Source organism: Balaenoptera musculus, chromosome 1 (genome assembly GCF_009873245.2).
Source record: "Balaenoptera musculus isolate JJ_BM4_2016_0621 chromosome 1, mBalMus1.pri.v3, whole genome shotgun sequence".
Classification (NCBI taxonomy): domain Eukaryota; kingdom Metazoa; phylum Chordata; class Mammalia; order Artiodactyla; family Balaenopteridae; genus Balaenoptera; species Balaenoptera musculus.
This window is the reverse complement of record NC_045785.1, coordinates 108249416-108272302: the sequence shown is the minus strand read 5'-3', so window position 1 is coordinate 108272302 and position 22887 is coordinate 108249416. Positions and strand designations below refer to the sequence as shown.

Sequence of the window (22887 nt, the reverse complement as noted above, 5' to 3'; positions counted from 1 at the left end):
GCAAGCCTAGCCTTTCTATCTGCCTTGTAGCTGCGATCTCTTCCACATACGATGTCTGTCTCCCGGGGACTTTTCCTCAGCTCAGAGGCAAAGACAGTCGCATCCTAGTTCCAGTGTCTTTGGGAAGATGGAGAGGAGGGAGACAGATTGGGCACCAGGACTCTTGCAGCTGCCTTTTCTCCCTGTGAAAGACAAGGGAATCCTGGGATCTCCTTACAGTATGAGGAGTGTTCATGCAGAATCCCCAAAACAGTGATCAGAAAATCAAGATGATCAAATCACACTTCTCCCAGCCCAAATGAGAAGGGTTTTAAATAGCTGACCAAAACAGTTTGCTCTGGGCTTTTGCCTTTCTGGAACTTAAACAGCAAGAAAAATATGTTCTCCGCCCCCCTGCCACCTCCCAGAAGTTGGCTTCCTCTTGCCTCCAAACTTCCCATAAGAGCTTACGAATGTAAAGGCTCCTCCCTTACCTCTTAGCCAGTGCCGCCTTCTTCGGGCTCCTAAAACTGAACCCCACTGAGACGGTTTGATTTAAAAACCCAGCGTTTATGGCTTTTTAAATAAGTTCTCACCTAATTATGAAAAGCTCCTTATGAGTAATACTTACAGCAACAACAATAATAGTGGCTGCTGTTTAGGAAGTATTTCCTAGTTTCCAGACACTGTGCTGGGCCCTTTTCAAATACTATTTTAATCTTCACAGCAACCTTGCAGGATAGATATTATTATCTATACCCATTATCAACCCCTCCCTGGGTTTCAGGGAGGTTGAAGTGACTTGCTCAAGGTCATAAAGCTTAGTAATTGGTGGAGCCCTAATTCAAACTCAACCCTGAGTTCCCAGCCATGTAGCCCTCTCCCACCCTACCTCCCAAATGGATTACACTGCTCTGCTTTTTAAAGGTCACAGTATTTTGAAATTCTTTTTTTCTCCTTTTCACAGTGTAATCCTGTCCCTAGAGGTCAAATTGCATCTGCTGCATGGCTACATGAATGTGAAGTGGATCCCAGTGTCCTCGGATGCACAGGTGAGGACTCCTCCCACCCCACCCTTGCATGTCCTCATTTTCATGTCAGGGAGAACAAGGAAATCTGGTGGTGGTTCCTTCTGAGTCTCTTCTGAGTAGTGGCTTATGATTCAAGGTTAGGAATAACTAGAAAATATCAGATAAATTCCAAACGACACTTTTTCCTGCCTTTCTACCTGTTAGTGCCCTTTGTTTTCTATATCTTCTCACCAGCCAGGCTCTTCTTTCTGATACTAAAACACATTCTTCAAGAAAAGTTTTCTGAACTTTTTGGTGAACTTGAGATTGTTATTACTTTGTTCCAAGCCCTCTGTACATAGACCTCTGTGTTGGGCACCAGAGGAGACAGAATAGCTTAAAGAGCTCCTGATACAGTAGGTTCTGAGGATGTCATTATTATCCATAGAACAGGAACACAGGAGCAAGGGCCAACTGATGGACTCCAGTGCTGAATGTCTAGAACTTGAGGGGATGCAGAATGGTTAAGACTTGGGGTGGTTATTCAAGACTTCCTTGAGATTAATTTTGAGCAGAATTTGGCATAGAGAAATTTATAATAAAGGCCATTCTAGTGTCTATAGAATATTCTCCCTCCTCACCCAGAGGCCATGTATTTGTATAGTTGTTCATTGTTCTAGAAGAGCAAAATCCAGGCTTCATTTTGGTATCTCCTTATTACAGAAGGGCATCAAATTGCAGGGGGTGAGATAAAAGTTAGATATTAGATACCTCTTTCCCTGGTTCATGGGAGAGCTGATGAGCTGGGGAAGGATAGTGCCTTCCTGGGTGACCCTTCCCCTGTCATGACAGCAACCCTTCTCTGGAACTAGGCAGTCACTCCAAGGAAGGAGTTCATAGGGGTGTTACCACCCCTTCCACATGGCTAATTCCTATAGCAACAGCTGCAGGGAGCCCCGTGAGCCAGATGGATGGGCTGGAGGTTCCTGGGGCCTTCCCTCAACCCAGACCAATGGGATAACTGTCAGTCACGTTCTTTTTTTTTTTTTAATTAAAAAAAATTCTTTTTAATTGAAGTATAGTTGATTTACAATGTGGTGCCAATCTCTGCTCTACAGCAGAGTGACTCAGTTATCCACATATAGACATTCTTTTTTAATATTCTTTTCCATTATGGTTTATCACGGGATATTGAATATACTTCCCTGTGCTATACAGTAGGACCTTGTTGTTTATCCATGCTATATCTGTCAGCCACGTTCTTGTCTCTTCCAGGCTCCCCTGGCCCAGCCTGAGTCCCCGACAGCCTCAGCTGGAGATGAGCCCCGGTCCACTCCTGAGTCTGGGGAATCAGACAAGGAGTCAGTTGGCAGCAGTTCTGCCAGCAATGAGGGCAGCAAGCGGAAAGAGAAGTCAAAACGAGATCGGGAAAAGGACAAGAAAAGAGCAGATTCTGTGGCTAACAAACTGGGCAGCTTTGGCAAAACCTTGGGCAGCAAGCTCAAGAAGAACATGGGAGGCCTGATGCACAGCAAGGGTTCTAAGCCTGGAGGGATGGGAACAGGGTCGGGGGTAAGCAGTGGCACTGAGACACTGGAGAAGAAGAAGAAAAACTCACTGAAGAGTTGGAAGGGTGGCAAGGAGGAGGCAGCTGGGGATGGGCCTGTAACTGAGAAGCCCACATCTGAGTCTGTTGGTAATGGAGGGAGCAAGTATAGCCAGGAGGTGATGCAAAGCCTGAGCATTTTGAGGATTGCAATGCAAGGGGAGGGGAAGTTTATTTTTGTTGGAACCCTGAAGATGGGTCACCGTCACCAATATCAGGAGGAGATGATCCAACGCTACCTTTCTGATGCTGAGGAGAGATTCCTGGCAGAGCAGAAGCAGAAGGAGGCAGAGAGGAAGATCATGAATGGAGGGGTAGGGAGTGGGCCTCCTCCAGCCAAAAAGCCAGAGCCAGATGGCGGGGAGGAGCTGCTGACTGCTCCTCCAGCAGAGTCCAAGGCGGTGGCATTGTCTACTGGCTACCCTGGTGGCTTTACTATCCCTCGGCCTTCTGGGGGTGGAGTCCACTGCCAGGAGCCCCGGAGGCAGATGGCAGGGGGGCCATGTGGGGGGGGCCTGCCACCATATGCCACCTTCCCCAGACAGTGCCCTCCTGGGCGACCCTACCCCCATCAGGACAGCATCCCTTCTCTGGAGCCAGGCAGTCACTCCAAGGATGGAGTTCACAGGGGTGCATTGTTACCACCCCACTTCCGCGTGGCTGATTCCTATAGCAACGGCTACAGAGAGCCCCCTGAGCCAGATGGATGGGCTGGAGGTCCCCGGGGGCTTCCCCCAACCCAGACCAAATGCAAACAACCGAACTGCAGCTTCTATGGACACCCTGAGACAAACAACTTCTGCTCCTGCTGTTACAGGGAAGAACTGAGGAGAAGGGAACGTGAACTGGGTGGGGAGCTGCTGGTGCACAGGTTCTGAATGGGGAAACCTTGGAGGGCAAGGGGGCTAAACAAAGAAAGTTAAGCTTAATTAATTGGCTCATAAGACCCAGCCCCCATGTTGATGGGGCAAATGCAGTAATGTTTGTGTGAGCCTGGCCAGAAACTTTTAAGTGTATGCTCTGGAGAGCTGCCAGGCTGGCAAGAGCAGGTCAGGGCTGGATGGTGCCTCAAGGGCTGTACTGGTCCTTTGCCCATCTTGACTTAATGGTACTGAGGAGGTACAAGGGGGGAAAGATCGTAATTCTGTGTCATAACCCCTTGGGTCCATCCCAGGACCTAAGGGAAAGTGTAAGGGAAGATTTGATGTGAGGGGGTGGGGAGGTGGGCAGAAGTCTGGGGGAGGAACTGGCAAAGGAGGTTCTCAGTCAATAAAAGAGAAAACAGACCAAAGTTCTTTTAGGTTGGAAAAAAGCACATGGTGGTGGAGTTGCGAGTGTGGAGGGAAACTGGGAAATTAGTCAAATTTGCTATTGAGTTGAATTAAGGTAGAAATTTAGTGTTGGATAAATTTTTCCTCCTGAAGGATCTGGAAAGACAAGGCAGTAATGTGTGCTTATGGATGCTTATTAGGAGGGGGCTGGCTTAAATCAGTTTAGTGAGATGGGAAAGGGAGGAACTTAAAAGGGGAATCTTCTTCCTCTTGAGTCTGATTTCCTTCTAAACAGCCATCTGTCATCCCTTCTAGTTCGAGAGGAGATTGCCAATTGCCCCCTATCTTTTTCTCATCCTTTTTGAGGGCTGAGCTAAGAAGGTTGTGATTTTTTTTTAAGACTTTAATTTTATTAAAAAACAACAACAACAAAAGAAGTTCCCTCTGGGGAAGGCAAGAGAATGATGCGAAGAGCAGCTGTGTGTGTTGAATTTTCTCCAGGTGAATTGGTGCAGAGGTGATCTTTTTTTAACTACTAGCAATAACCACATGTTGGGGTTTGAGTGCGCCTTGGGAGGGGGGTGGGAGGAGGACAGACTTTTGGCCGGACTGTTTCAAACAAAACCAAAAACCTAAATAGAGCACTACCATCCTCTGCTGCTGTGTTTCTGTAGAAAGCAACTTATTTTTTGGAATTTTTTTTTTTTTAAAGAAAAGAAACAAAACGACCCCAGCAAGCAAAAACATTAAAAAAAAATTTTTTTTTTCCTCCTATTTAAGTGATTCTTTCTCCTTCCTCTCTACTTTTGGAGAATGAACTTAACATCCTGGCTTCTTTTGTTAAGCCATAGCTGACCTTAATCTGTGGTTAGTTTATTAAAATAATAAAAATACTTTGTAAGAAGAGATATTTTTGATAATAGGACTGATGTTGAAACTTGGGTAGGGGTTAGGGGCAATTTATAAAAAGGTAGAGAAATATATTTTAGTGAACTATAACCACAGATCACAGATTACTCCCAATGAGCTGATCTGTCTTTGGATTTCCCCCTTCCCCCGCCCCCCAACCCATCCTTTTCCCCGGAGGGTGGGAGTGGGTCTGTGGACACAGTAGGGGGGAGCTCCTTTGCATTTTGCACAAAGCACAAGTCTGGACAGCCTATGCTCTGGCCAGCACCATTTCTAAGAGCTTTAAACTGGAGGACCTATCCTGGGCCAATTTTCCCTTTTCTTTAAATTTTTTTTTTCTGGGGGAAGAAAAAAACTCAACTATGCAATTGTATACACTCCTGGGTGCATATGAGGAAGGGGAATAAGTGTACTTAAGTGTCCAGAGTGTTAATTGGGGCTATTTTTCTGTATTTGGATTTCTCTTTTGAGGTATGTACTCATAAACCATCCTGTGGAATGTAATCCCCACATTTGATCCAAGGCAGACATGGGCTGGGTGTGCGTGTTAGGGGAACTCGTGTTTGCCCTGTGTTGCTTCTGCCCAATCAGGAAAGTTGTCATCCCATCTCCCCCTTGGTAACAAAGCCAGCCAAGACTGTCCTATTCATTGGAACTGCTCACAATTTAGAAAGTTTCCTTTCTCCTCAACAAACTTGAAAAGTCACTTATTTTCTAAATCTGATTGTTGATTTAATAATTTCCATGGCTGTTAATTCTTAGGCTTTTATTTGAAAACAAACCTGGTGTTAAGGAAGCAATGAGGTCGAAGGAGATAGGTTCCAAAGGAGGGTATGTATATATTTCTGGGCAGGACTGGGACTAGTGTGAGACAAGCACGCCCCTCAGGTTCAAAACTTAAGGAGATACCAGAAACTTAGTAATCAAGATAAATACTGTTTTAATGCAGTATTTTAAGAAATTAATGCAAAAAATCCATGATGAGCAAAATATCAGAATCTTAAAAAAGACAGAATCCAACAGGACTGGGATTAGAGTGAGGGAAGGAACGCTGAATTGAGCAAGTACGGGTTGAATCCTGTCTTTATTTAAAATTTTGATACTTTATTCATTGTGGATTTTTTTACATTAGTTTTGATTTTCAAAATATACTGTGTTAAAATAGTATCTTGGTTACTGGGTTTTGGGGCACCCCTTAAATTTTGTGCCCAAAGTGAGTGCCTTGCTCACCTTACCCTGTTTCTGGGGTTAGAACAACACTGGTGAGACCACCACCTTACGAACTTCGTCCCCTAACATGCACCCAAACAACAGGTGGCTCAGACTCACACCGAGAATTTGCATAGCTCACCTAGCTTTCCCATAGGCATCCATCTATATCATAGGATTTTGGCCTGGACCAATAGAAATGGAAACAGACCAGGGACTTTCCCAGAGAATAAAACCAGGAAAGTTGATTCTCCACTGGACTGCTGTGTTTGGATTTGATCTGTTACTAGATTCTAGTTAATACTTTTGTTTTTAAAAACTGAGGACAAATGAACAAAAACTGAAACCTTGTGTCATGTTTGCTTTTGTTCTGATTTATAAGTGAACCAATCCCAATTGCTTTTGACTTCTTTTCAAATAAAAAAGGTGGAAATTCTGGTGGGTGGCCTAGGGGTGAATATGGTAAAATAGGGCTTTATTTAGGCCCTCTAGCTTTTTCATTAAGAAATAAATTTCTTTTTTTTAATTTGGGAAGGTAACTATTTATTGACACATTAAAAAAAAAAACAACACCCTCTCTATTCTAAAGATGAGGGACCCTGAGTCAATGGATGTTTTTCCATAGGGATGAGTAAAGTTTGTTTTGCTTCATCCTTTGAGAGGGCTGTGGAATGGGAGGGTGGTGAAAAAATAATGCCTGCAAAATGAAGACAGACTCTGGTTGGTTTATGGTATTTGGGGAGGATGAGGGGGTGGAAGAGGCAAGCTCATGCAATTACTGTGTTGGGGAAAAGGGAGGAGAAGGGTACATGATGTGCACTCAAAATGAGCCAAATTCCTTAGTTAAGGAGGGTGTGGGTGAAGGGGGGAGGCAGACCCCTCAACCCTAGTTGAGGGATGATATCATCTCTCAGGCTTAAATAAGTGCACCTAGTTCCTTTAATCCAGGCACTGGGGAACCTACTGAGGTTTTTATTGGAGAGGGAAGATTTTTCAGGGCTCTTATTTTTCCCCTTTTGATTTAAGACAGTGCTACCCCTCCACCCTAAGTTCTCCATCTCAGCCCTGATGGAGCAAGTATACTATAGGAGAGGCCTCCAAATTCCTCCCTTAATCTATGCTGGTTTTATTGAGAGTTACAAGATTTAACCAAACGTTTTTCCTTCACACTGGATTCTACCACAAAAGTAAAAGATTATATTAAAAGTTTGTTGTTTTTTTTTTTTTAAAGATTCAGTCTCTTTATGGAGTGCAGATGGTGTTTAACTCAGTGCTGTACAGGGCCTGGAGGGAAGTTCCTTCCCTCTCCTGTTGGCTGTTTCTTCTCAAGTGAAACTAAAGCTCACAGACCAACACAACAGAAATTAGCAATGACTTTTTATTGCATATTTGGGAATGATACTGAGCTGAAAAGAATGGAGCTGGTTCTGAATGACTTCTGAGAACCTAGCTTTTGCTATTCTTACTACTTTCTAAACAGCCACATGTCCAAGGTTCCAGTCACATTTTATCTTTCCCAATAAAGAAGGTTCAAAGATAATTGTCCCCAGTTACTCAGACACCTCTGGACTCTGTGTCCTCTTCTTTCTCTAAGGAGTCAATGCCCCAGACACACAACCACAGGTGAGAAGGCAGAATCAGAAGCCCCTTCTCGGCCTGGAATCACCTGCACCCCAGATTTTTCTAATTTCCTTTTCCCTCCAGGCCCTTCAACAACAGATTCAGTGACTCATGTAGGCAGTCTGTCTCTTTCACTTTGTAGATACCTGGTCTGCAAATTACAGGCTGTTTTGCCCCCTGAACTTAAGTTGACTAGCAAAATATCATGACATCCCCCATGGAGACTTTCTCCATGCCACCTCCCTTCACTGGCCACTTGGGTAAGGGGCAGTAGAAAAGAGAAAGGGAAGCTGGCTGACAGTGGCGCAGAGAGGAGCGGGGGTGGGGAGGACCTTGGCCTCTTTTCTGTGCTTATAACTGGATCTGTGACTCATCTTGTGAGTCACTCAGCTCCACCTCCTTCCTCTAGCTGCCCCTCCCAGCAGCCTTCACTCCTGGCACAAACCTGCAACCAGACCAGGATTCTGAAAATGGAAAAATCTGATACAGCCCCTTGCCTCTTCACCCTTCCTTTCATCCACTAAACCTCTACTGGGTGTGTGTAGAATGGACAGAGGGGGTCCTCCTGTTACTTAACCCTCAGCTGCTGCCCCCTTTGCATTCCTGGTTAGGTGCTGATCCAAGTCACCCATCTTTTTTCTGCCTCTGACCTTCCACCATTCCCCTGTTTTTTCTCTGTATTCCTCTGCTGCTCCTACACCTCAAGTATTAAAGAATAGAATGAGGCTCTTGAATGAAGGGTGGTGGGGAGAAGGAAAGTGGTTAATGGATTTTGAAACTGTGGTACACAGCTCTTCCTATTGCCACAGACCTTGGGAAATATTTTCTTCCCCCCAGGAGATTGAGGCTGATAGAATGCAGGTGGGGGTGGCGGGGCTTGGTAGCTTTTAAGACTTCTAGAATCAGGCTTCTGGGCTACCTTCCTAGCAGGTGTATGCCTCTCTGTTCCAGACTGACTCCCTGCCTCGGAATATCTTCACTATTTCCACAGTTGCAGCCAAGACAGGGAACTTTTAAAGCTGAGGCCGGAAGGGTGTGTGTGCTGGGGGGGAAAGAGAGAGTTGTCACTGGAAAACTGGGGCCCCCACCTAAGAATTGCTGCCTCTGTACAAACTCAAAATCAATAAAACAGCAGCTCATGAATTCATTACTTTGTATTTTATTTTCTGTCTTTTTCATACCTAAAGGTAGATTTTTGCATTCCTACCCCCAGTCACCATCGCCTACAGTTCCTTTACTTCCCTCCTAGTGCCCTCCCCACCCATCTTTGCTTCTTGGGTTGCAAGGGGGAGGGTGGGGGGATGGGACTGTTGCACTTAACAGAGGTTTCCAACCCTCAGCCTTCAAAGTCCTTAACATGAATCATTAACTTGGAGATCTGATGTCTGGGCTGGAGGGAGGGCTCCTGTACCTGGAATGGGCTCTAGTTTCCAGATGGTTGGTTGTGTGTGTGTGTGTGTGTGTGTGTGTGTGTGTTGGATTAAGTGGTAAGATCTTTTCCTTGGGCCTCCCACCCCCACCACCAGAACTTGCATGTAAACATACCTGTACCTGTGTCTGTATCCTGCAGATGTTTCAATTTCTCTCCCTACTTTTCCACTGGACCCTTCACATGAGATATGTTTCATGCTCTCTGGAGAAGGATACACAAAAACACTTTAACTCACCCCCCTCCCTAATTCCCTCCCCAGGCAAAAATCCCCTGAGGGCCAATTTCCATTAATAAATTTCTTCTCAACTACTTCTGTTAGGTCTGTAAGGGGAGGCAGCAAGGAAGTCTGCACTACTTTAACATTCCCCCCACCCCCACCCCCTTTAAGAAGACAAAAAAACAAAAACAGCTTCCCAGGGAAGCCATTAGTGAGAGTCCAGGGAAGTGGCCCAATGATTCCAGTTTAATACTTGGCATTACTGCTCCCCTCAAACAGTCTCCAATGCTCATGAACAGGAAGACAATAGGATCTGGGTTTGGGGTAAAGCAGGGAATCTGGGTATATTCTCACTTCCTCATTTTTTCCTCACCTTTCTTAGGCTCCTCCACTTCCTCTCCACTTTTCCAAAATTGTGTGTATTCTCCTTTAAGGGGCTGGGCATCTCTCCCGCCCTCTCCAGAGTCGACTGAAGTTTCCGAGGAGCCTTCTCTAGCTGGGCTGGACACACCTTTCAAAAGACCCCAAAGCGTGCTCCTTGCACCTCAAATGCTCCTTTCCCTTGAATCTCCCTCCTGCCCCTCTCCCTGACTTCCCTCCTCCCATATACAAGATTCAGCCTCTCCCCAAGGGGCTTGAGCATCCTCGAGGTTTCCCACCCTTGACGGCTCCATCCCCGGATGGAGCCAGAGAAATGTGGTGGGGGGGCCGGGGCCAGAGTTTCAACATCGCCCCCCAGGAGGAGGAGCCAGAGATGGGGGTAAGGAGAGGAAACGGGCTTGCGCGCGAGGGGGGGCGTTGGCAAGAGGGTGTGAATGGGAATGGTGTGGAGAAAGAGGGAAGAAAAGGATCTAGAGGAGGAGGAGGGTGTGTCTCATATCAACCTCAGTTGATGGAGCTTGGTCTTTTTTGCAGTCTCAAGTTCATTGTCTCATTATCCATTAACCAGCCCCTCCCTTAACTACCTGCCAACCCCCCCGTGCTGAGCTCCCCACAGCCACTGATCTCAGTTTCTCCTGAGTGTCTGAGTGTAGGCCTCCAGAAGTGGTTGCTGAAGTAACCCCAGACCCCAGGATTGGAGAGGCCTAGGGATTAACCCTACACCCTTCGCAGCTCTCTGGACCAAAGTCTGTCCAGGGGAGTGGGATGCCAGAGCCCAGGAGTCATCAGCTTGGCAGCTGCCTGGCCTCTGGATGCCTCCCAGGTAATAATGCCCTTCCAATACTTCTGATCTCCAAAGACTCCCCCAAATTTCATGCTCCTCAGACCTTGTTTCAAACCTCACCAAAGGTACCTCTGTACTCCTCTCCTGGCTCAAAGTGCTTCTGCCTGAGGTTTGCTCTCTTCTCTGTCCAGGGCTGGCTGGGAGCTTGGACCTTGATGGTCCCTCTGTTTTCTTGACCCTGTTACTCCTCTTCTCATTTACTTATTCAATAAATATTTGAGTGCCTACTATGCCCCAGGCACTTTCTAGGCTCTAGAGTAAAAGAATATAAATTCTCTCCTCCTAAGCTTTCATTCTAGTGGGGCTAGGGGAGGATCTTAATCTTCCCTCTTTAGATTCTCCTGTCTGAGAGGAGTGGGTGTATACGAGTGTGTGCAACACTGGGAACAGTCATAACCTGGCTTCCCTTCTTGCCCTGCAGGGGAGCAGATCCTAGCATGGGCCCCAGGGGTGAGGAAAGGGCTGGAACCTGAACTGCCTGGAACCCTGATCTGCAGCAACCTGAGAGTCACCTTCCAGCCCTGTGGATGGCAGCGGAGTGAGGTGAGAAGGTTAGGGCAGTGCAAAGGACAACTAGTGGGAAGTGGGTAGGGGAGTCTAGAAGATGGAGATAAAACATTACAGGAAGTGAGAAAGTGAGAGTTATGCTTAAGGGCTGTCTTCTGAGAGTATCAGGGATTGTCCATGGGGACCATCTCTAGGGAGGTTAGGGCTGCCAAGGTAGGACAAAGAATGAGACTTCAGATGTCTTTAGCATCAGTTCATGTGCTTCCTCTAGGAGACTCCCCTGAGCAGTGAGTATGATTTTTCCCTGGCCAACATTGGGCGATTAGAGGCTGGTAAGTGTGGGAGTTTGGTGAAGGGGCTCACTGGCGGTGTCGGAACCCCTCCTCATCCTTCCTTTATTTTCAGACGACAGCCTGAGTGGATGGAGTGGGATGGGCTGGAAGAGTTCCTCCTAGAGGGACCCTGATCCATGGCTATACCGCTCTCTAACTCTTGGCTTCAGTGAATGGCCTGTCCCGAGTCCAGCTCCTCCGTCCCGGGTCCCTGCTTAAATTTATCCCTGAGGAGATTCTGATTCATGGCCAAGACTTCCGGCTACTCAGAGTTGGTTTCGAGGCTGGAGGACTAGAGCCGCAGGCCTTTCAGGTAAGAGGCCTCCAGCCCAAGGACCCCTCTTCCCCTTAGAACATTGGCATCCTTTCCCTGGAAATTCCCAATAGTCCCCTGTCTCCCAAGATCCCTCTCATCATTCTCTCTGCTTCTCTCCTCAAGGAGTGACTAAAATGATAGTATAGTGAGAGTAAGAGGCCTGAATTCTAGCCCAGCTCTGCCAATTATCAGGAGTGTAACTGCGGACAAGTTTCTGCCTTTGAAAAACAGGGAGGGTTGCATAAGATTATCCCCAAGATTCCTCCCAGAATTACCATTCTGTCATTCTGTGGTCCTAAATGTGTCCCCTGACTCCAGTCCCCATGACCTGTGGAAGCTCCCTTCGTTGGGGATTGCCTTCACTTTTCTTCTCTATTGGCGGCAGAGACAGTGGAGCAACACATGAGCCCTATTTCCTTCTTTTCACTTCAGTCTGAGACAAAGGATGGGATGTCCTTTCTTCTACAGGTGACCATGGCCATTGTCCAAGCCAGAGCTCAGAACCGTCAAGCCCAACAGTATGCAGGGATAACCCTGAGCAAGGCTGGTGAGTGTGGGGGCTTTAGGATAAGGAAAGGGTAAAGAGTCTGAAAAAGCAGAAGCTGGCTGAAGACAAAAGAGCTGAGCTGGCTCTGGTTCCTCTTCCTCCTCCTCTGTGCCTCCCTCCTGCCCTAGGCCAGAGTTCTGTTTCCAGAAAACCACCTATTCCCCTCTTGGAGACATCAGAAGACTGGGAGATTGAGCGGAAAAAGCAGGGGGCCAGGGGCTGGAGGCTCAGCACTGTCAACGAGAGGTTCGACGTAGCCACCAGGTGATCCCCCAGTCCACCCAACCCCTGCTGCCCCCTCAATCTTCCCACACTTCTCCGATCCTCTAAAGCTAGGACTTCCCACAAACTCCAGCCTCCTAGGACATCCGCAAAGCTATCCCCTTTAACTCCCAGATCTCTAAACTTGAGATCCCTTGGAATGATCCCCTCCTAAGCAGCTTCCTTGTAATAACAGGTTTGCATTATAATGAGGTCACTGAGCCAAGCTGTGACATAACTCTCAATTTCACAGCCTCCCTCGTTACTTCTGGGTCCCTAATCGAACTCTGGACAGTGAGGTCAGGAGAGCATTTGGCCACTTCCATCAGGGCCGTGGACCGGTCAGTGTGAGGGTGAGGGTAACGGTTGGGAATTAGAGGGTCGTGGGAGGTTACGGGTCATTGTGGAGGGAGGGGATCCCTGTGAGGTCAGTGTGGGGGCAAGGGTAGGGTGGGGCTAGGAGTTTCTCCCTCAGTGATCCTTCTCTCATCCACGTGAAGCGCCTGTCCTGGCATCACCCTGGGGGTAGTGATCTTCTCCGCTGTGGCGGCTTCTATACAGCCAGTGACCCCAACAAGGAGGATATCAGGTGAGGGGAGGTTTGATGAGAAGAATCAAGCGTTAGATATTCAGGGCAGACACCTTCCCTTACTTTCTGACTCTCTCCCCTCCAGAGTAGTGGAGTCGATGCTCCAGGCTGGGCATTCAGACGTTGTCCTGGTAGACACTATGGATGAGCTCCCCAGTCTTGCAGATGTCCAACTTGCCCACCTGAGGCTGAGGGCCCTCTGCCTGCCTGGTGAGATAAACTTTGACCCCTTACCCCATCTCTAGGTCTGCTGACCCTAACCTGGTTTACCCTTTTGCCTGCTATGGATGAGTACCCCTTCAACCCAATAATTCTTAGTTTTCTACTCAACTCCCATCTCCCACAGACTCACTGATTTCCTGTCTTCTTGACCCCAAGATATTCTTTTTTTTAAACAGCTTTATTGAGATATAATTTATGTACCATAAAATTCACCCTTCACCCATCTTAAGTGTACAATTCAATGCATTTCATTGTATTTACAATGTTGTACAACCATCGCCACAACTTAATTGTAGAAACCTCATAGCCATTTATAGTTACTTCTCATTCCTATCCCCAGACCTAAGCAACCACTACCCAACTTATTATTAACCCTTCTTAATTCTGGATCCTGAACCCTCAGTTCTCCTGATCTCTTTGCCCTTCTGACTCCTCTACTCTCTCTCAGATTCATCTGTGGCTGAGGATAAATGGCTCTCAGCTCTGGATGGAACACGATGGTTGGACTACGTCAGGTACTCCCTCTGACTCCTAAATGGTCTTCCATTAACTCTTCTCCTTGGTTCACCAAGAAGACTGTTATTTGTTGCTCCTTAGAAGGAGAGGGGGCAGGAATTGGGAGTCTGTCTCTATTGTATCCCATGACCCATCATTCCCTTCCTCCAGGCTTGTTGTTCTCCCCTTCTCTTCCTCACCCACCCCTCCAGGTCTTGTCTTCGAAAGGCCAGTGACATCTCAGTCTTAGTGACATCCAGGGTTCGCTCTGTAGTACTTCAAGGTGAGTTTCTTGGGCCAACCCACTCCATTCCTCGCCTTTTTTCTTTACTCACCTGACTGGATTCTGCTCAGGGAGGGAGACCTATAAAGCTTCCTTGTCCCCTCCCAGTGCTAGCATCCTCTCGTTTTGCTAGGAACTACCCATCAGCTCTAACTCATCCTTCAGTGCTACCTCTGCCTCCCCACTAAGCTTGTGGTCCCTAACAGAGGGGTTCTCAGCCCTCTTTTCCTGTCCTTCCATCAGTGGATGGGGATTGGGGCTGGGGTGGGAAGGAAAATGTGGAAGCTGGTTGGACATTTATGATTCTGCTTCCTACATGTGAAGCTGGGTATTTCTAACTCAGTGGAGTGTATGAAGTGAATCACTCAAAGTCTTTGTTTTCTCTTCACTTTTATGTGCCCTCTCAATCCTACTTACCCCAAACTTTCCTCCTCTGTGCTGCTCACTTCCTCTTGCCATGTTTCTTTTTCTCACTCTCTTTTGCCCTAGTTTCTTGCCCTTCCTTCTTTGTCCCTTATCCCTCTTTATCACCCAGAGCGCGGTGACCGTGATTTCAATGGCCTCCTCTCTTCACTCGTCCAGCTGCTTTCAGCCCCTGAAGCCCGAACACTGCTTGGCTTCCAATCACTAGTGCAGCGAGAGTGGGTGGCAGCTGGACATCCTTTCCTGACCCGACTTGGGGGAACTGGGGCCAGTGAAGAGGTGAGAATGTTTGGGGAGGGTACTGGGAGAATATTATTAAGAAGTACGGGGATGAGAAAAGTAAATAGTAAAATCCATCGGAGGTGAATTAGGTCCAAAGGGTTCTGAGGTTGGGCTAAGCTTGAAGGGAGACCCAGGTGAGTGAGGGACCACAACCCCCTACCTCAGCTGAGATTTCCACTCCCTGACCTCCTTAGTGTCCTCTGTTCCTGTGCCCCTCATCCCCTGTTATTTTGTCATCCTCCCCATTTAGGTCCCCATAACCCCTTCCAACCTCTTTTAATTTCCCTCTTCTCAGGCCCCAGTGTTTCTCCTCTTCCTTGATTGCGTCTGGCAGCTCCTCCAGCAGTCTCCAGCTGAGTTTGAATTCTCTGAGTTCTTCCTTCTTGCTCTTCATGACAGTGTCAGGGTTCCCGACACCCTTACATTCTTGAGAGACACTCCCTGGGAGCGTGGAAAGCAGAATAGACAGGTCAGTGACTTCCATTTTTGACTTGTCTTTTTTTCCCCCCATTAAGAAGAACTCTCTGGGAGTTCCCTGGTGGGCTACTGGTTAGGATTTTGGGCTTTCACTCCCGTGGCCCAGGTTCAATCCCTGGCTGGGGAACTGAGATCCCACAAGCTGTGCAGTGCGGCCCCCCCCAAAAAACCCACTACTCTCTGAAGTTTAGTCTTGATTATGAAAAGTGAGGTCTGTGGATGGGAAAGGGGGAGGTTGGTGCTCACGTTCAGGACTGGACTTTCACCCTGTATCTGATTCTTAAGAGATGAGAATTTCATGATTTCTCTCTAGACTTGGGAGAAGGATTATATATTTTTGTTTGTTTAACCATCCTTTTCTTGTTTCCTCTATCCAGTTCAACACCTATACACAAGTCTATACTGCGGGGTACTCCCAGCCCCCAGCTGGGAACTCTGTTAACCCACAGCTATCTGTCTGGGACTGGGACTTACGCTATAGCAAGGAACAGATACTACAATTCCATAATCCTGGCTATGACCCAGAACACTGCCCAGATTCCTGGCTCCCTAGACAGCAGGTGAGGTGTCTAAAGTTCCTAAATTCTTCTGACTCTCTCACAGGTTCATCCTACTAGATGAGAAGTGAAAAGACACAGTGTCTGAGTTCCTCACTCCCCTTCTGTTAGCTGTCATTTATAGTCCCTGACTGTCCCCAGGAAGACAGAAATCCTAAAGTTAACATAAGGCATCTTTTTTGTCCTCCCCATCCTTATTAGTCTTCCTGTCTCACGCAAACATTTTTGTTTCCCTAAAATCAACTTTAATCAGTCCTGAGGCCTAGTCTGAAGGCTAATAAGGAGAGCAGATAAAGAGTTCTCGGGGGGAGGCTTGTAGTTTGATCACACGTGCAGTGTTGAGTGGGTGGCAGCTGGACATTCCTTCCTGAGCCAGTTTGGGGAAACTGGGGTCATCAGTTTTCTAGGTTGCCAGTTGATTTCCCTTTCCTCCTTAGCCAAGCTTCATGGTTCCTGGGCCCCCCAGTTCTCTGTGGCTCTTCTCTAGAGGGGCCCTGACCCCCCTGAATCAGCTCTGTCCTTGGCGGGACAGTCCCTCCCTGCTGGCAGTCTCTTCCCGTTGGCTCCCTCGACCTGCTATCTCCTCTGAAAGCCTGGCTGATCAGGAGTGGGGGCTCCCCTCACATTGGGGAGCTTGCCCTTTACCCCCGGGGCTGCTGCTGCCTGGATATCTGGGACCCCAAATCAGGCTCTGGAGACGTTGCTACCTGAGGGGAAGGCCTGAGGTCCAGGTGAGAAGGAAAAACAGGGATTGGGAGTGGGAGAAGGGGCCTGACTGCTGAACCAGAAGTTCTAGGAGAAACCAGATGTTTCCAGGAGCTGGAAGGGGAAAGGGCTGGGGGTCTGGGAAGTGAGGTACCATTCTTGTTGGTATCAAAGTGGATAGGTCTGGGAGTGTGGGGAAACTGCTTGCGACTAATATCAAGCGGAAACTAGGGAGGGGGAAAGAGAATTAAGGATGCCAGGACCAGAGAGCTACAGCTAAAATAATATTCCTCTCTGCCTCTCTTCACCCCCTCCCCAGATGGGACTCTCAGCTCCCACGATCTCTGGCCTTCAGGCTGAGCTAGCCCATCTTCAGGAGTTAGTAAGGAAATGGACACCAAGAATATCTCCTGAGGATCACTCCAAGAAAACAAATCCAAATACCGTTCTCTCCCAGTCCCATTGAAATTGCTGGCTTTCTCATGGGCAGGGCAGAGGGTGGTCTGGGGTGAGGGAGAGTTTTGTCTAATCCTTCCATTTTTCTTACCTGGTCTTGCTGCCTCAGCTTTCACACACCAGCCCTTAAACAAGCTCACTGACTTGAGTTTCCATTGCAGATGGGTGGTGCTAACCTTATCCAACTCTTACCCTGCCCTGCTTGGTTTAAATAGTTTCCTGTGATTTGAAGAATTAAGAAACAAAAACAAACAAAACAATCCAGAATAAGATCGCATCTTTTTTTCAGGGCAATGCCATCCCTTTTGGATGGAAATTTTGGATACTGAGCTGGTAAATTGTGAGATCAGAGATACCATATATCAGTGTCAACAAGATGGCCTACAGACCTCCTACTCACCTCCTCTTGCTGCTCCTTTAATTCCGATTTCTACTTCTTCCTTTACAGTTTTCTATGGGTATGGGAGACACCCTGTCTCTTCCAATTGTATATTTTTGTCGTGACATTTCTATTTAAGGAGTTCATTAAAGCACAATATTTATACACGCTGCTGGCACTGTTTCTTGTGTCTGAATAAAGGAACCTAGGTAAGAGAGTGGTGGTGGGGGTGGGCGAAGGGGGTGTGACCCAAGAGAGGAAGGTACCGACCATATTATTACTAAGGAAATAAGGGGATGGGTCAGGGGAGGCTCTGCAGAATTCACAGGCAATTTGGGTTCTCTCTTCCGTGCAGATGGGGCAAAACACACCCAGACGTTGCTGGGCGTCAGGGTGCGCTCTGGACGTTGAGACGGAGGACTCTGGGCTTCAGTGTCAACGACCCTTCAGCTTTGCTATCACTCCACCTCTGAGCCTCAGGTTCCCCTCACTCTCTATGCAATAACGCCTAGGCGAGCTCAGACCTTCCGCAATCCCCTCGCTGAGGAAAAACGAAATACCTCAAGCCCAGGCCGGGGCTGTGAGGCCGTATCTGTCCAAAGGCTGCGGGTCGGGGTGGACAGCTGCCTCCACGCCTTGCGTTGGGGGGTTCCTCAGTACACCCTTCTCTGGGAAACGAAAGAAGGCTACAAAATACATGAAAAGTGAAGTTTTGTTCTCTCAGGTTTTGAATTGACATTTTCGGGAGCAGTGTGACCCTTTAACGTCCAGCACTGCCTTAGGAGGGTCTGAGCGTTTCCGCTCGCCTGCCCCGCCCTAACAACTCCCAGACGAACTTCAAACACCGTCGCCTCTGCCGCTTCAAATATCAGCGGCTCCTAAGATGGCCGCGGCCGCTTCCGGCTCCTCCCCTGCCTAGGCCCCGCCCACCGCCTCTACGTTCGCCTTCGCCCCGGAAGTGGAAGTTGTGACTGAGGTCAGGGGGTGGGATCGTTGTCTGGAGACGGCGGGAGCTCTTTCGCCATGGCGGCAGGGCCGATCTCCGAGCGGAACCAGGGTGACTGGAGGGGACACGCCCGGAATGAACTCAGGGAGTTTGGGGGGCTCCGATTAGGGCCAGCAGTGTTTCCTCCGGGGCGGGAGATTGGGCCGTTCCGAAGGGTGCCGGACCTGCCCCGATGCTTGCTGGGGACGGGATGGACGGGTGCAGGCTGAGGCCTGTAGGTGTGATGCTATGTCCAATCCCCTGCTGCCTTCCCACTCAAAAAAAAAAAAGGAAAAGAAAAATTACGAAGTGAATTTGCACTAGAACTCTAAGTTAGACTTAAGAAGGTTATCTATTTTCTGGAAAGGAGGAGGTGTCAGGGCTTAAGCTAACGTCTTTTTTTTTCTCTCTCTCTTTCCCTCTTTGCTCCTATACCCTGTCTCCACCCCCAAATCCCCCGCCTGGGTTCCATCTTCATGTTCCCGTCACCTCCCTATTTCCTCTCCTATCTGCCCTAACCTCCTAATCCTGTCCTCCAGATGCCACTGTTTATGTGGGGGGCCTCGATGAGAAGGTTAGCGAACCACTGCTGTGGGAGCTATTTCTCCAGGCAGGGCCAGTAGTCAACACCCACATGCCAAAGGATAGAGTCACTGGTCAGCACCAAGGTGAGTACATGGCAAGAATTGCAGTTATGTTTTGAGGGGACAGGCTGCTCCAGGAGGCCCCCAGCAGTATTCATAACTGTTTTGGAATGAGCAAACTAAAGATTTTTTTCTCTTAAGCCTAACTCACAGTTTGTTTCTGGAACCATTCTCAGTTGAAGTGAGGTTATTATTTCTCGTTCTTTGTGCTTCAGAAGGCAAATGAGTTATACCTCATTTTGAATCACTTGTTAATCTCTTCTTTTCCGCTTCCCCAGGCTATGGCTTTGTGGAATTCTTGAGTGAGGAAGATGCTGACTATGCCATTAAGATCATGAACATGATCAAACTCTATGGGAAACCAATACGGGTGAACAAGGCATCAGCTCACAACAAAAACCTGGATGTGGGGGCCAACATTTTCATTGGGAACCTGGACCCAGAGATCGATGAGAAGTTGCTTTATGATACTTTTAGCGCCTTTGGGGTCATCTTACAAACCCCCAAGATTATGCGGGACCCTGACACAGGCAACTCCAAAGGTTATGCCTTTATTAATTTTGCTTCATTTGATGCTTCGGATGCAGCAATTGAGGCCATGAATGGGCAGTACCTCTGTAACCGCCCAATCACCGTGTCCTATGCTTTCAAGAAGGACTCCAAGGGCGAGCGTCATGGCTCAGCCGCTGAACGACTTCTGGCAGCACAGAACCCACTCTCCCAGGCTGACCGCCCTCATCAGCTGTTTGCAGATGCACCCCCTCCACCCTCTGCTCCGAATCCTGTGGTATCATCACTGGGGTCTGGGCTTCCTCCACCAGGTAAAGCTTTTGATAAAAAATATGTTTGTCTTGGGTTGGGGGGCTGGCAGATAGGGAGAAGGAAACAGAACCTGGAAAGGGAGGGACATTGAGTCAGTAAGTGATAAGAAAAGGATTGAGGGGTGATGATTGTGGAGGGAAGCAAGTTGTTGAGTTTCTCCAGAAGGTGTTGTTTGAGTCATCTAGCATCGCTTCTGACTTTAGAGAGATGGGAGGAGGGAGAAAGATCATCCTTCCTGGAGAGGCCAGATTGGAACAGGCTCTCTAAAGGCACTCGCTTCTCACTGTCGTTAACTCTTTTTATATTTTCTCTATAGGCATGCCTCCTCCTGGCTCCTTCCCACCCCCAGTACCGCCTCCTGGAGCCCTTCCACCTGGGATACCCCCAGCCATGCCCCCACCACCTATGCCTCCTGGAGCTGGAGGACATGGCCCCCCATCAGCAGGAACCCCAGGGGCTGGACATCCTGGACATGGACACTCACATCCTCACCCATTCCCACCGGGTGGAATGCCCCATCCAGGTGGGTGTTGTTTGCTGGGAAGGAGCGGGGTGAGCTTGGTAGAGGAGCTCTGTCAGCACTACGCTGCTGCTGCTTGTCCTTCAGCAAGAATAAATAGTCCCAGAGTTCTCCTTCCTTTCAGACATTCTTTTGTAAAAGTAAATACAAGATACTTTATTTACTTTAACAACTACCATCCTGTCTTCATTTCGTATTTCAGTTTTACCAAAGAGTATAACTATACTTGCTATTTTTTGTTTCTTTAACTTTTACTTCCATTCTCTCCTCTGAATTCCACCCAAAAGCAGTGACCTAATTGCCAGGTCTAGGGGACACTTCTGCTCCTTATCTGGTTTGACCTTTGCTATACTTGAAACTGGCCATGTCCTCCTGTTTGAAAATCTTGTCTCTTTTGATTTTTCTGGATTCTCCATCTATCTCTCTGAATCCTCAATCTCATCCACCTTAATAGGCTCCTTTTTCTCTGCTTGTACCTAGGTTTTTGTGTTTGGCTCTCTTTTCTGCATAGTTCCATTATTTGTACACTGATGCCTCCTAGATCTGTATCTCTGTTCCATGGTTATTAACATTCCATAACCTTAATCTTGCTGTTTAATGGACAGCTCCATTCTTCTGCCCTTCCCCTTCAAACGTATTCTTTCTTTAGTTTTGTTTTCAGGTGCTTGATTCAGAAATCTAGGAGCTATGTTTGACTATTCCCTGTCACCCCACTCTTAATACCAAGTCTTATTTATATCTGGCATCGACCTCCACTGCCAGTGCCCTAGTTCAGGCTCTCATATCCTCATTATTTCACACCTAATTTATTGTAGTAATATCCTGACACTTTGACTCTAATTATCTCTACCTTTCATCGACTTCCACAGAGTAATTTTTCTAAAATACAGATGTTCACACACCCTTGCTCAAAATTCTTCTGTTGCTCCCTTTTATCTACAGAGTGAAACCCAAACTCACTACCATAGCATTCTAGGCTTTTCACCATCTGGCTCCTGCCCCTTACTCCTATGACTGCACGCTGCTCCTGATTACTGAGTTACTGGTTTTCCTTTCACATACTATGCTGTTGATCATGCACGTGCTTTGCACATGCTAATCTTTTCTGCCTGGAATGTTCTGTTCCCGTTCTGCTGTCCACCTGAAAAATTCCCATTCATCCTTTAGAATTAGATCTTCGCTCAGACAGCATCTCTGTTACCTTCCCAAATCCTACTCAGTAGAATAATCACGCCATTCGTCATGTACTGTTGCAGCACTATTACAGTGCCTAAATCATGGAAGGAGCAAGTGAGCTGCAGGGGGCAGGGAGTTGGTTGGTTTGTTCTCTTGGAATGGAGTCAAGGATAAGGGCACTTTTTCCCAGCCTTATTTTCCATGCTCTTCTCCCTGATGTCACTTGCTTCTCCATTTACTTCTCTTCCTGTCTCGTTTTCTTTGCCCTCTTGTCTAACTTCCTTTTGTCTCCTTTCTCTTTGTGTCTGTTTTGTTCTCATAGGGATGTCTCAGATGCAGCTGGCCCACCATGGCCCTCATGGCTTAGGACACCCCCATGCTGGGCCCCCTGGCTCTGGGGGGCAGCCACCACCCCGACCACCACCTGGAATGCCTCATCCTGGACCTCCTCCAATGGGCATGCCCCCCCGAGGGCCTCCATTCGGCTCTCCCATGGGTGAGTAGGTTCTAGCCACCTCCCTCATCCTCACGTGGCATTCTTGCAGCTTCTTTTGTCACACCTCTTATCCCCTCCACTTCCTTACTTTTCTTTCTTAGATTTCTTTTCACTGTCTCCCTGTCTGTCCTCTCTCTGCATTGTCCCAGTGTGAACTGTCTCCTGTTTCCTGTTTTTACTAAATTTTTCTTTTCTTCCTGCAGGTCACCCAGGGCCTATGCCTCCTCATGGTATGCGTGGACCTCCTCCACTGATGCCCCCTCATGGATACACTGGCCCTCCACGACCTCCACCATACGGCTACCAGCGGGGGCCCCTCCCTCCACCCAGACCCACTCCCCGGCCTCCAGTTCCCCCTCGAGGCCCACTTCGAGGCCCTCTCCCTCAGTGATTTCTCATTGCCTTTCCTCCTGTTATAGCCTCCCAATATCTGTTCACTTCCTTGGACCAATCAGAGTTGCTGTAGCTCCCAGGGGCTAAGGCGCTAATCCCTCTCAGGCCTCCTTTTGTAAGTGTAATTTTTTTCACAGGAGGTTTTATTTTTTTCTGTGTTGGTCCTGAGTGTTTTGCAAATGCACAGAGAAAATAAAACTAAACTCCTTGTTTATTCTTTGTGGTGTTTAACTTGGCAAAATAACTTCTTTTTCTCTAAGAAGAGATGTATATTGGGAGAAGACGGTAAGGTAGGAGTGAGGGTGTTTATTCCATGTTTTAAGGGCTTATTCTGTAATGTGCTGTTGCAGTTGCTGGACTGCTGTGTACTACAGCAGTTGTTTCCTTACATCAAGCTTATACATAAGATGGAGACCCAGTATCCATGGCATCGGTTATTGTGAGTATTAAGTGAGAACAGAAGTAAAGTTCCTGGAGATATGATGGCAAAAATGTAAAGTAACATGCACAAAGCTATTTATTGCAGCACTATTTGTAATAAC

The 22887-nt window shown here is 47.7% G+C and overlaps 3 protein-coding genes and 1 long non-coding RNA gene across 5 annotated transcripts in view; 3 read left to right on the top strand and 1 right to left on the bottom strand.

Moving 5' to 3' along the window:
• Positions 1 to 8751, top strand: part of OTUD7B (OTU deubiquitinase 7B) — a 56538-nt gene extending 47787 nt beyond the window's left edge. For both annotated transcript variants that reach the window (XM_036844355.1, XM_036844347.1), the window contains exons 11-12: positions 947 to 1031; positions 2265 to 8751. In XM_036844355.1, coding sequence (XP_036700250.1) covers positions 947 to 1031; positions 2265 to 3473 — 1294 coding nt within the window. In that variant the 3' untranslated portion in view covers positions 3474 to 8751. The remainder of the gene's footprint in view (positions 1 to 946; positions 1032 to 2264) is intronic.
• On the bottom strand, positions 8 to 9705 carry LOC118890938. Its single transcript, XR_005018863.1, has 3 exons — positions 9627 to 9705; positions 9150 to 9237; positions 8 to 182 (listed from the first exon to the last, which is right to left on the bottom strand). It is a non-coding gene; the product is annotated as an uncharacterized LOC118890938 (long non-coding RNA).
• MTMR11 (myotubularin related protein 11) lies at positions 9702 to 17477 on the top strand. Its single transcript, XM_036844369.1, has 17 exons — positions 9702 to 10013; positions 10367 to 10457; positions 10900 to 11021; positions 11257 to 11317; positions 11488 to 11630; positions 12102 to 12180; positions 12309 to 12444; positions 12695 to 12782; positions 12942 to 13030; positions 13116 to 13240; positions 13701 to 13767; positions 13960 to 14030; positions 14566 to 14732; positions 15031 to 15204; positions 15590 to 15772; positions 16207 to 16500; positions 16794 to 17477. The coding sequence occupies exons 1-17, from the start codon at positions 9948 to 9950 to the stop codon at positions 16938 to 16940; spliced, it is 2103 nt and encodes a 700-aa protein (XP_036700264.1). The 5' UTR covers positions 9702 to 9947; the 3' UTR covers positions 16941 to 17477.
• A 760-nt stretch (positions 17478 to 18237) lies between these two features.
• SF3B4 (splicing factor 3b subunit 4) lies at positions 18238 to 22559 on the top strand. Its single transcript, XM_036844383.1, has 6 exons — positions 18238 to 18366; positions 18834 to 18962; positions 19217 to 19759; positions 20077 to 20283; positions 21779 to 21952; positions 22156 to 22559. Exons 1-6 carry the CDS (start codon positions 18333 to 18335, stop codon positions 22341 to 22343), a joined length of 1275 nt encoding a protein of 424 aa, XP_036700278.1. The 5' UTR covers positions 18238 to 18332; the 3' UTR covers positions 22344 to 22559.
• The last annotated feature ends 328 nt before the right edge of the window (positions 22560 to 22887 follow it).